Source organism: Muntiacus reevesi, chromosome 3, assembly GCF_963930625.1.
Source record: "Muntiacus reevesi chromosome 3, mMunRee1.1, whole genome shotgun sequence".
Classification (NCBI taxonomy): domain Eukaryota; kingdom Metazoa; phylum Chordata; class Mammalia; order Artiodactyla; family Cervidae; genus Muntiacus; species Muntiacus reevesi.
In genome coordinates, this window is record NC_089251.1 from 259,734,717 (window position 1) to 259,747,995 (window position 13,279).

At 37.0% G+C, this 13,279-nt stretch overlaps 1 protein-coding gene across 1 annotated transcript in view; it reads left to right on the forward strand.

Annotated features, from left to right (window-relative positions):
• FAM171B (family with sequence similarity 171 member B) overlaps positions 1-12,985 on the forward strand; it is a 75,475-nt gene extending 62,490 nt beyond the window's left edge. The window contains exons 6-8 of the mRNA XM_065931897.1: positions 3,433-3,549; positions 8,083-8,206; positions 8,448-12,985. Coding sequence (XP_065787969.1) covers positions 3,433-3,549; positions 8,083-8,206; positions 8,448-9,795 — 1,589 coding nt within the window. The 3' untranslated portion in view covers positions 9,796-12,985. The remainder of the gene's footprint in view (positions 1-3,432; positions 3,550-8,082; positions 8,207-8,447) is intronic.
• Positions 12,986-13,279: the final 294 nt, after the last annotated feature.

Consider the following 13,279-nt stretch of genomic DNA (forward strand, 5'->3'; position numbering starts at 1 on the left):
TTACGATAGTGCTAATGCTTAGTTGCTCAGCTGTGTCCGATTCTTTGTGACCCCACGGACTGTAGCATGCCAGGCTCCTCTGTCCATGGGGATTCTCCTGGCAAGAATATTGGAGTGGATTGCCATGTCCTCTGCCAGTGGATGGTCCCCACACCAGGGATCCTACCCAGGTCTCCCACAGTGCAGGCGGATTCTTTACCATCTGAGCTACCAGCAAAGTCCAAGAATACTGAGCCTATCCCTTCTCCAGGGGATCTTCCTGACCCATGAAGCAAACTGGGGTCTCCAATGTTATAGGTGGATTCATAGGCAATATAAACTTATATCTAAAAGCTTAGCTAAAGCAATTAATACATGTATGCAAATTTCATGAAAATAAATCACATTGTATTCTCTATATGTGTCTGTACATATATATATATATATATATATATATATATGAAGATAGAAAGAGTGATTATTTTCCAAAAAAAAACACCAGTTTTGTTTCCTGAGATTAACCTCCTCAGTAGCAACTGGATGCATTTTTCTCTTCCGCTTCTCTTGGTTTTGTTTTTCCATGTAAATAAGATGGGCATCCTTATCAAAAAACAAACAAAAAAGATGATCAATCCCTCACAACTGAAAAGCCCAGGGGTAGAAATGTGTTTGATTAAGTCACGATACACAGACTAGACTGATCTGTAGGACCTGATTTTTCTCTCATCTGTTTCCTATGTTAATAACCTGTCTGAAATAGGATTTCCCTTTGGAGTGGCAGGAAGGCTGTAGGTGCTCTCACTTTATACTATCCAGGTTAAAGTCCAAAAGGTAGAGAAATTCTTTTCCTAGTAGCTAATACACAAGCCCTTGGATTCACTGCATTTCTAGAAGGAGGTTTGCATGCCCATCTCAGAACAAATGTCTGTGGCCTGCAAATAGATGTCATAGATTTAGGCTTAAGTCATGTGTTGGAGCTGGGATTGGAGCCCTATACTAATCATGCGGACTAAGAAGAGGGAGCAGTGTGTTCTCAAAGAGATTTGGAATTGAGGTTTCATTGAACCTGAAAAGGTAGGTAGTGAGGCACAAACACGCTCACTACAGAAGGTAAAACAGATATATTATTTTAAAAAGACTGGAAACTATGCAAGTAACAAAGGTAGTTGTAAGGGACAAATTCTTCTTTCAACTCTATTCTGCACTCAAAAGTTTCACTTCTGGTCACCAAATGTGAGGGTATTTTTCTTATACCCTCCAACATGAGCTAAGTGTCCTAAAATTTCCTTCAGTGGTCTGGCTAGTCAAAGCTATGGTTTTTCCAGTAGTCATGTATGGATGTGAGAGTTGGACGATAAAGAAAGCTGAGCACCAAAGAATTGATGCTTTGGAACTGTGGTGTTGGAGAAGACTCTTGAGAGTCCCTTGGACTGCAAGGAGATCCAACCAGTCCATCCTAAAGGAAATCAGTCCTGAGTGTTCATTGGAAGCACTGATGCTGAAGCTGAAACGACAGTACTTTGGCCACATGATGTGAAGAGCTGACTCATTTGAAAAGACCCTGATGCTGGGAAAGATTGAAGGTGGGAAGAGAAGGGGACGACAGAGGATGAGATGATTGGATGGCATCACCGACTCAGTGGGCATGAGTTTGAGTAAACTCTGGGAGTTGGTGTTGGACAGGGACGCCTGGTGTGCTGCAGTTCATGATGTAGCAGAGTTGGACACGACTGAGTGACTGAAGTGAACTGACTGAGACCCTGTCTGTCTGGAGTTAGTGTCAGATCCCACAGGTTAAAGGCTTGGTCCCACAACCTGCAACTCCAGAGGCCTACTGCAAGCCCAGCTTATCAGCCATGTTCCTGCCACAGTTGGCTATAAATTGGAGGCTTCTGTGACCCTCTCCTCAAGTTTGGTAACTTGCTAGAACAGTTCACAGGAAGATAGTTTACTAACTAGGTTATCGGTTTTCTATAGAAGGATACAACTTGGTGATAGCCAGATGAAAGAGGTGCACAGGGCAAGGGGTTTGGAGCTTCAGTGCTCTCTCCTCTGGGTGCATCACCTTCTTAGCACCTCCACGTGTTCACCAGCTCTGCTCTCTGAACCCTGCAGTTCAGGGACTTTTATGGAGGCCACATTATGTAGGCATGCTTGATTAAATCTTTGAACAATGACAATTGAATTCAAGCTCCAGCCCCTCTCCCTTCTCTATAGGGGTGTGTGGGGGTGGGGATGAAAGGTACATGCAATTGGTTCCCCTGGCAACCAGCCCCCATCCACTGGGACTTTCCAAAATTCACCTCATTAACATAAACTCAGACATGGTTGAAATTGGCTTGTTGTCAACAAGAAAAGACACTCTTTCCACCTTTATGGATCTTATCACGTAGGGAATTACAGGGTTTTGGGAGCTCTGTGCCAGGACTGGGGATTTAAGACCATATATATAAATGTCTTATTATAAGTCACAGTGGTATAGTACTGTAAAACATTGGATTAAAAGCTGTAAGACCTGGTTCATTTACCAGCAATATGATGTTGAACAAGTCACTTGACTTATTCTGGCCTCAATCCCCTGACTTGTTGAATGAGAGAATTGTTTCAAGACACTTTAAAGAGGAATATCTGCTTTGAGTTCTGCTTTCTGATTGTTTCTCCTGAAAAAAGCTTGTGTTTCTCATGTACCTTCCAGTGGCAGAACTTTTGAATTAATTCATCACATGTACTGCTTAAGTTTAATGTGACTATTCAAAAAGCAGGTTAACTCACTCCCATAATTTCAAGTTTGTCTATATACATCATTACAATGATCAGTAAACCAAATACAAACCTAGACCAAACTTATAAACAAGCTTTGTAATGCTGGATTTCATAAAAGATACTGGTTTTACTGAATTCTTTTTTCTGTGGTTGATATTTAATTGAATCAGAATAGCACTTTTTTAAAGTTTTAAGACATTTAGTTCTAAAAGAACCATGCCAGCAATACTAGAACAAAACAGCGTTTAATAAAATTATTAATAAGGTCATAAAACACACACTATAAGCATTTAATCAGAACCCCAGAGCAGGTAACAGCAATCTGTTGATAAATTTGGATTTAATTACTCACTAAGACTTATCTTAATATAAACAATTTAGACATTATTTGGAGAATATGATTTTCCCTAAGTAGATACCCTTTTTATATTTATATAAAATTTATATTGATTTTATATATGATGTAAAGCTTATTTATATTTATTTTGTATCCTTTGGTCATAACAAATCAAATTATTCTATTTAATATATATTATGATATATATATTATCCTATGAAAATATATCATCACAGTTTTCATCTTTGAAAATATCCTACAAAGTATTCTGTACATGACTATCAGCAAACTCCTTTTAGCATTCAAGATATATAAGCTAACTTATATATCTTTTTATTTGCCTTCCTTTTTAGGTGCGTGGGTAAATCATGGCCAGGGAATGGTCAAGGAATATAACAGTCATTTGATTTGGACATATGATGCACCACATTTGGGCTACTGGATAGCAGCTCCACTTCCAGGAACTAGAGGTATGGTAAAAATGAAACAATATAAACTTAGAAAAATCCAAATAGCCATGCTGAAACTGATATTAGTTTCCCATTTTATTCTAAGCATTGCTACTTACTGTATTACACTGGAAAAAGCTTCTAGTCTCTTAATCTCAGCTTTATTTCATTTTTTCCAGATATATAGGGAAAGATTAAGGTCCAGAACTCTAGGGTCCTTTACAACTGTAATACCTGATGAATCTGAAGTACAAAGTTTATTCAAATCAAGAATTTTCTTAGTTTGCTTTTTATGAATGAATTCTACCCAGATCAGTTAAGAGCTTTTGATTGCAAACAACAGGAGCAGATTTTGGATATTTAGAAACATATATTAGGATATCAGGCGTTTGCAGGATCCTAGGGAAGGCTGAAAAAGCAGAGTGTAAAAGGCAGGAATCGTAGAGGACCCAGTTATCAGACCTGCTTTCTGTCTTTGGAAGATTGCTGCTTCAAGGTAGTTGATCCTAACCCTTTGCAGTTTTTCCCTCACACTGTTCCTGATCTTTCTAGGGATGAAGAATTTTCAGACTTAGATCATGAGCATTTTCCTTGGTGGGGGTGTGGTGGGGAGGAGGAAGGATTGTTGAATAATAGTGTCCCTAGTGTTCGTAGGGTAAGACAGATGATGGCCCAAATGAAGATTGGCCTGACATATGAACAGAAGGTGGGCAAAAACCAAGAGCTGTGTGCTAGGAATGGTCTTATATTCTAGGAGAAATAAGTGTTTCATTTTTCCTCATTTAACTGGTATCAGTCTATCTGTATACTTTGTACTTAGAAATCCTACATCTTGAATTGTGTAAATATCTCAGTTCTCAAACATTGCATATCTCATCCATTAAGTCATCTTATAAAAAGAAATACTCTAACCTGCTGTTGTATAGACTGACTGCACTGTGGGCTGGCAACCTCGTTAGGCCTCCTGGGTGTTTGCTGGTGTAAGCTGAGTTGCTTCTTGGTTTTCCCTGCTGCCTGCTCTGCTAAGTCAGCTCGCCAGCTGTCAGCATCTTGTTGCCCCTGTCTTTGTTCTCATTCTTCCTTAACCTGTGGACATGTGTATTTATGAAAACAAGACAGAAGTGTCATTTTTGTAAAGTTTAGGGAAAGTGTAAAAGCTGAATGCATATGTCCCTCCTTCATCTTTAATTGTGTCAGAAGTAATTTTTTTGGTTTAGCTAGTGTCTTGGCTTCCAGCTGAAAGGCAGCTGCAGCCTGGCTATTTCATGCTGTTCAGCAATATAGTCCTGGTGCATGCCCTGATCCAGGATACGGATAACATTTTACATCCATTTCTCAGTAGCAGTGTATCGGCTCACTTTGTTATGGCTGCCTATTTGAAAGCTTTTGAGTTTTTTGAAACTTTTTATATAGTTTATTTTCATTTAACATTTGACACCCTTTGATTTTTAAACCATGCAAGGTAATAAGACTTTTTTTCAAAAATGAAGCTAAAATAGAGTATTCCAGTAGAAGAAATATGAACTGTTAACCATTATAATCATGAGGAATATTCTGTTTTTGTTTCAATGTAGTGGTTATGAGTTTGTTTATTCAGAAACCAGAGGGTGATTGCTTTTGTTGTTTATGGTGCAAAATATCATGCAGTCTTGCCAGCTGTCTGATCTTATCCTATTCTAAATTTGCAACTATAAAATATTGATGAAAAAGAACAATTAATATTTAATACTCCAACTCAACTAAATCCAAGCTATTTCATTTCTGATGAAAATGACCTCAGGAGCACTTGAGTTTTACAGAGAAATGTGCTTTCCACTAAAAATATACCATTTATGCAAGATGACTGAATTATAAAAGCTTAAATAATTTTCGAAAATAGAAGTTTTGTTTTAGCTTTTATGTTGGGAACAATTTTGTGTGAATCAGAGTACTAACAGAAATGTAGGATTATTAGATAATGTCTAGTTATGCTTTTGAAAGGTCCATATGAGAAATATAGATAACTTTAATTTGATTGTAGTTCTGGCTCTGACAGTAATTAATAGGGTGAGCTTGAAATGGGTCCTTACCCATCTGAGTATTAGTTTTCGTTTTTCTAAATTGCAGGAGTTGGATATGAGGATCACTCATGTCCCTAAACAGTTTAGGATGCAAATGTTACTGTGAAATCAAACTGGCTCTGTGATGGGCTAGTTAGTGTCTGGTGTGCTGAAGCTATAATTTGGTTAATAATATTACTAAATATGTTTTTAAAAATAAATCTTAAACCAATTTCTAGAATTCCTTGAAACAATATTAAGTGCAAGAAATTAAAATCAATTAGTTTTTCACATGTTATTATAGGTAAGTAGATAGCTGAGTACAGAATTAAACAAGTACCATTAATTTTCAAATATCAGAATGAAAATTTACTGTAATTTTCTAACTTTCTAACCTCTCTTGGGCATGCACATACACACTAACATACACACATGCAGTTGTATGCTTTTCTGCTGTTGTCATACACTTAAGATTTGGGACAGATATAACAGTGTCAGCCTTTTAATTCCAAAGGTGAGTTCTGTTGGAATTCTGTGGAGTGAAAATTGCTTACATTACTCAATTGTGAAAACGTATATTCAGATATGCTTTGGAGAAGAACTTGAATTTCACCCAGTTATAGTCTAACTATTTACTCTGTTGCAGCTCTGGATCATAAATAGTAATCTACAGATAGAGTTGTTACTCTTACCTTTTTTCTTTGAAGAAATGTCATATTGTGCGATGCTGGGCTTGGTTGCCTACTCAATATGATAAACATTTTATTATCTGTTACCAGTTAAGAGTGTATTCAGTACTGGAGTGCCCGTTCTTCTATAATCTTGACATTTCATTTAACAACAGTGGTATAATATAGCCAACATTTACTGAGTGCTTATCGTGTGCTAGACACTGTTCTCAATATTTTATTTAATCGTAACAAGTATGACAGCTGTGCACTGAGACATAAGTGAATGAAGCTTGCCCAACACCATACAGAAAGGGTGAAGCCAGGATTCCAGTTCAGGCATTCTGGCTTCGGAGTCTGAATGCATAAACAAAACACCACTTCTCCCCAAATCCTTTAATGTCACTATATTTTAGTCAACTTAGATGATGTAAAAGTTAAAGGGTCTAAGTCTTTATGTGTCCTTAGTCTTTCCAGCGTCCTTGGTGAAGTTGAAAGCCTCATGCTGGACTTTTTCTTATGGTTGAGATGAGCGGAAAATCAGGTGTCTCATCGCCCCAAATACACATTAGAATCCAGTTGAGACTAATCAGTAGACTTGTTGTATTCATTTCTGAGCAAAATTAAGTCCTAGTGATGTTGAAACATTACCTCAAGGTAAGTTGCATCTACTTTCATGCAGAATCTTCAGAACCTCCACTGATCATCCCCACGCTTAGTCTGCTTTTACTGTGGTTAAGCTAATTCCAGGCGCTTCCTTGGTGGCTCATTGGTAAACAATCTGCTTGGCAATGGAGGTGATGCAGGTTTGATCCTGGGGTTAGGAAGATCCTCTGGAGAAGGAAATGGCAACTCACTCAAGTGTTCTTGCCTGGAATATCCCATGGACAGAGGAACCTGGCGGGCTACAGTCCATGGGGTTGCAAAAGAGTCAGACATGACTTAGCAACTATACAAAAACAACAAAGTAGTTACCACAACATTGTATATATGTTTTCTCATAAAGAAGAATAATGGGTCACCATGCTTCTGCTGGGCTTAGCTTATGGGGATCATGGCGCCATGTTATTCTAGAGTCCTGTCTGAAGGAGTTACAACTTTTGATTTTTCAGGGCCCCTAATTTTTGCACTCTCGTTGGCCTTTTCACCCCTGTTTACTTTAGCAAATTCTTTTAAAATTTATCTTTAAATTTTCTTTTTAAATTGAATGTGGCTAATATCAACACTTACTATATTCTATCTCAAAACCTCTTTGCACAAAGCTCTCATTAGAAATATTTTTTATTCCAGCAAACATTTTGCTACCATAACTTCAGTCACTATTTTTACTACCTCCTGCAACAATTTCCTTACTGCTTGACTTGGAAGCCAGTGTCACATATTTTAAGTTTTGTAATAGCAGCACTTTAGCATCTTGGTACCATTTTCTGTAACACTCAGCCATCAGTAACAGATAAACCTGCTCTCTATTTGTTGCTTTCATTTTGTGACTGTTGGGCTTGACTTGGTTCAATTTTAAGATTATTTTCTTATTCCAGAACCTAGGTTAAAAGAATAGCAAAACTTTAGGATATACTTTTCACTTAATAGAAGACCTTAGCAGAGGACAGGCAATTTATACAGAGTCATTTAAGGTGCTCATATTTCACTGGGCACAGCAAGTCAACTGATTAAGCCTAACGGGGGTAGGGAAAATATTTTCCATCCACAGAGGAGCCTGCCGTGGGAGGGGAACAAATTAATAGACCTGTGTACACATCTTTAATCTGCCTCACCCAGGATAGGACACAGTTGAAAGTCTGACCTAAAGTAATATATTTTCTCTTTGTTTATTTTGAACTATTTAGGGTCAGGTATAAATGGAGATTCAAAGGACATAACTGCCTACCACACAGTATTTCTTACAGCCATATTAGGAGGAACAATAGTCATTGTCATTGGATTTTTTGCTGTACTTCTTTGTTACTGCAGGTAAGAACAATAGTAATGAGTGTGAACACAAACTGTCTGATTTTAGTGTCATGTAAGTTCTGTGTATGACAAAGTTTGTAGAAAGCAATGGTTTGATATTTAAAATATAGATTAAAATAAAAATGGATATATTTTAACAGTAGCATTTTATATATATATATATAAATACATTTTTTTTAAATGAAACTTTCTAGATAAGTTTGAAACTTTTTTTTTTTTTTTGCCTTCTCTTCTACTCTAGGGATAAGTGTGGTACTCCACAGAAAAGAGAAAGAAATACCACTAAACTTGAGGTCCTCAAGAGAGACCAGACAACTTCAACAACTCACATAAATCACATCAGTTCAGTCAAAGTTGCATTAAAGACTGAGGACAAATCACAGTTATTCAATGCAAAAAGCTCCTCATACAGCCCTCAGAAAAAGGAATCATCCAAGGTGGAAGCAGAAGAAAGAGTTTCCATGGTGAAAACTCGGGATAATTTAAAAATCTACAACGAAGATGTTTCGTTTCTGTCAGTCAATCAAAATAATTACTCCAGAAACCCAGCACAGTCTTTGGAGTCCAATGTAGGGTCCAAACAACTTAAACATGTTAACAACAATATGTCTTCGTCTCTAGGTGATACGCAAGAGGAAAAGAGGTATCTCACAGGTAATGAAGAGGCATATGGGCATTCCCACATTCCAGAGCAGATCATGCACATCTACAGCCAGCCCATAGCCATCCTTCAAACATCTGACCTCTTCCCCACTCCAGAGCAGTTGCATCCTGCTAAGTCAGCCACTCTGCCGAGAAAGGGACAGTTAGTCTATGGCCAACTGATGGAGCCAGTAAATAGAGAGAACTTTACACAGACATTACCGAAAATGCCAATGCATTCTCATGCCCAGCCCCCAGATGCCAGGGAAGAGAACATCCCACTGGAAGGTCAACAGAGTTTGCCATCCCAAACTTCAGATTGGAGCCGGTATTCAAACAGCCTCCTCGAATCTGTTTCTGTCCCTGGAACACTAAATGAAGCTGTTGTAATGACTCCCTTTTCATCAGAGCTTCAAGGAATTTCAGAACAGACCCTCCTAGAACTGTCCAAAGGAAAGCCCTCTCCCCACCCCAGAGCCTGGTTTGTGTCTCTTGATGGAAAGCCGGTCGCACAGGTGAGGCACTCCTTCATAGACCTGAAAAAGGGCAAGAGAGCCCAGAGCAATGACACGAGTCTGGACTCTGGGGTGGACATGAATGAGCACCACTCAAGTAGAAAACTGGAGAGGGAGAAAACGTTCATCAAAAGCATGCATCAGCCTAAGATCCTTTACTTAGAAGACTTAGACCTGAGCAGTAGTGAGAGTGGAACCACTGTCTGCTCTCCAGAGGACCCAGCTTTAAGGCACATCCTAGATGGAGGGAGTGGAGCTATCATGGAGCACCCTGGGGAAGAGTCCCCAGGAAGAAAAAGCACCGCTGAAGATTTTGAAGCCAATATATCCCCCACTAAAAAAAGGGGCAGACCACCACCACTAGCCAAGAGAGATAGCAAAACTAACATCTGGAAGAAGCGAGAGGAACGCCCACTGATTCCCATAAATTAACACCAGGAGTGGTTGTGTCTGTTGTCTTGTGCTGTTTATTCTTGCTTTTTATTGTAAACTGCTGTGTGAACTTCTGAAGAAGCTGAGACTGAGCAATCTCATGGTCCCTGGACATGTCTCAAGCAGAGTAAATAGTAAAATGGTAATTCAGTAGTGAGAAAGATACCAAGAAATGCTTTTTTCTGACCTCTGCTTTTTATTTATTTTTTGGGTGATGAATTTGAAGTATCTGAGGGTTCAAAATGTAAAATAGTATCCGAAATTGTTGCTCAGTCATCAAGTTGAGCCCTGACTCTGAAGAATAACAGTGAAAAGTATACTCCTAAAGTTGCTTTCAAAAATATTGCTTCTGCTTTGACAACCCCTATGAAACATTTAGAAATGAAACTGTATTACTCTCGTGAAATGTTACTATTTTATTCTCCACTGCACATACTTGAAAATAACTGGATGAATGTTCTGGATTGATGTTATTCTAGAGTTCAAAGGCCAAACCACATTTTCTTTCATTTTTAAACAGCATGTATATTGTATCAACCCAAAAGTAAATTCCATACTCACCTAAGATGGGCAAGAAGCTACTTGGTTGTTAGAGAGGGAAATGCCAGCTCTTTGGTTGTTTTTGGATAAAACTTCACAGAATAAAAAGGTGTTAGTTTATCTAGAAATCTGAGAAATGAATGTTCTGATACTGAATTTTTATTTAAAAATTTCTTACCCCCTTCCCCATCACCAAAAGGGAAGTGAGCTTAGCTATCAAGAAAAATATTTACCAGTCTTTAAAAAAAAAAAAAATCATTCCTCCCCCTCCCCAATCTTTAAGGCTCAGTGATACATATAGACTGAAATCCATTTTAAGATATTTCTTCTATTCAAAAAAAGCCACTCAAACTGTTAAACTTGATTTTAAGAAATCAATGAACTGAAAGTTTCTTATAAACATCCAAACTTAAAATATGTGGAGCTAAAGGAAATAAACATTTCAATTTTTTCTGAAATGTCAAGCAGAAAAAACATGCCATTTCTCTTGAGATTCAAGAATACCTTCAGGATCCCAGGTATACATCCAGATTTTTTTATTGCTGACATTCTAAAAAATGTTTGGGAACAACAGTTTCAATTTCACAGGAAAAGTAAAAGATTTTTCTTAAATCACTTAAATGCTTTTAAGTTATATGACATTTTTTCCAGGTTTGGAAATAATATATTCTTTTCATCATAGCAGAGAATTAGTGTGAACACGTTCAACAGTCGTTTTTAATTTTAAGTGCTTTCAACTCTGAATTTTCATTCTTGTCCTAAAAATGAAGCTTTGTTAATTAAAATCAACTCATCTCATTTTTCTTAAAATTTCCATAAAGGCAAATGTCTGAAGCAGCTTACCCTTTTCCTTGGGGGAGGGGGGAATGAAACTAAATTGCTTTATTTCTCATGCACTACTAATTAAGATGGGAGCAACACAGAGACCCAAGGCAGATAAACAAGTTGTAAGAACTAAAATTAACCACATTAGCTTCGGTCAAACTGTAGATAGATATACAGCAAAAGACAACAGCTTTTCCCCCAAGACAGTAGACTTCAGCCAGGTTTTCCCTGTAACCATTTCTGAAGCATATAATTGTCAGATAACATTCCTTTCTGTATTAACCCAAAGAATTTAAAGATCTAGGTAAAGGTTTGCTATATTCTACCCCAATCCGTAGAAGAGAGAAATGTTTTGGTTAATACCTACATTTACTTTTTTGAGGGAGGGGTGATAAGGTCCAAAATTAGAGGCAGTTTCTTACTGGTTTTACACAGAAAGATGTATTAAAGGTGACATAAATGAAAATGATTTGCAAAAGGTTAAGGAGTTAGTGCTCTGCTGAAGTGCCTTTGATATAGACTTGCTTTATTAGAAGGATATAATAACATCTTTCTTAAATGTGCATTTTCTTTCTGTTAGCCAAATTAAACAGATGTGCAGTTTTTATTAAAAATGTAGACCTAGTGTTTCACGTTGGAACAATGAATTTTGCATGCCAGTAACATCTCTTTGTGTATTCTTTTTTCAATCTAGGTTGGAATGAAGTTAGAAACTATATAGTAATACACTGAACTTTGACATTTTAAGTGTATATTTTTCCCACCCTTAAAAATGTTCAGTCTCTCATCTTGGTAATGGAATACACACTTTGATATAAGGGTGTGCCATTAAGGTATGCCACTTACTCATTCTTGTGAAAAGGAAATGAGAAGATGTATCCCCAAGGGCTTTTCTAGAAGTACTTTTATTGGTTTCAGAATAAAACCTTATTTTTTTATACACTGCACATTCTGTTCTCAATTGGGAGGTATAGATAATTTATCTTTTTCTAATGATCCAAAATGTGTAACTTCTCATTTGTGAGTAGTTCACAAATTTCCTGATAAAGAGCTGAAGCCATCTACTTTTTCTTAACCCAAGTGATAATAAACCGGCAATATTCACAACTTTCTTAAAAATTTTTAAATTGAAAACCACCATAGTTTTTTGCAAATGAAAACCTTGAGAATTTTAGTCACAAATTGTTAACATTTGTGGATCCTTTGTATATACTTTGGATATAACTTAAAAGCAAAATTATCCCTCAATGAACTGATGGATTCATTTACTAAAGCACAGCTATATGTATTTTTGAATACATATGATCTTGAATTTGTAAAATCCATTTGTATGACATTTATGCAATTGTATAGGGATTATGCCCTTTTATAATACACAGTATACCACGAAGGTCACAAATGTTGAGGAATAAAAGCACTTCTTTGCTTTGGCAATCATTTTCAGATCACTCTCTGTATGTTTGAATCCTCTGGTATCAATACATAAAAGTTTTGGGGATCTTTGGGTCAAATAATGCCCCTCAAAACTTCCAGGAAGGTGAAGCTCAAAGTTACATATTCATTTATAGGGAATGAGTTACTCATTTCTCCATGTACTAGAGTTGTAAAGAATTTAACTATGTTAATTTCCATCTCAGAACTAGAGTTGACATTTTGCCCTCTGTTTCCAGGTGTTTCTATCTTTTGTATTCTCTCCTCAGAGGAATCTCACCTTTCAGTGTATTTATGCCATCACTACTACATCTACTGCTGGAAAATGTTAAAAATCTGAAGATTTGTAAAAATGTTAAGCAGTTCATTAAAGATAATAAAATCTAAAAATGTACCCGATGCACTGTTTTACTTTGGGTAAACTATGAAACATTCCTTCCTAAATTGTTATTTAATCTGGAAGATGAATATTCAGTTATTTTCTTGATTACACTCCCTATAGTAAAATAAATATTTGAATACCCTATGTTTATATAATGAACATGATTTCTCTTTGTATTTCATGTTCTCCAAAGTTCACATTTTGACTATTAAAGCTGAATATAGACAAGTCATTTTTCCATTCGATGAGAAGACTTTTCAAGGTAATGAAGATGAAAGTGTTAGTCTCTCAGTCATGTCCAACTCT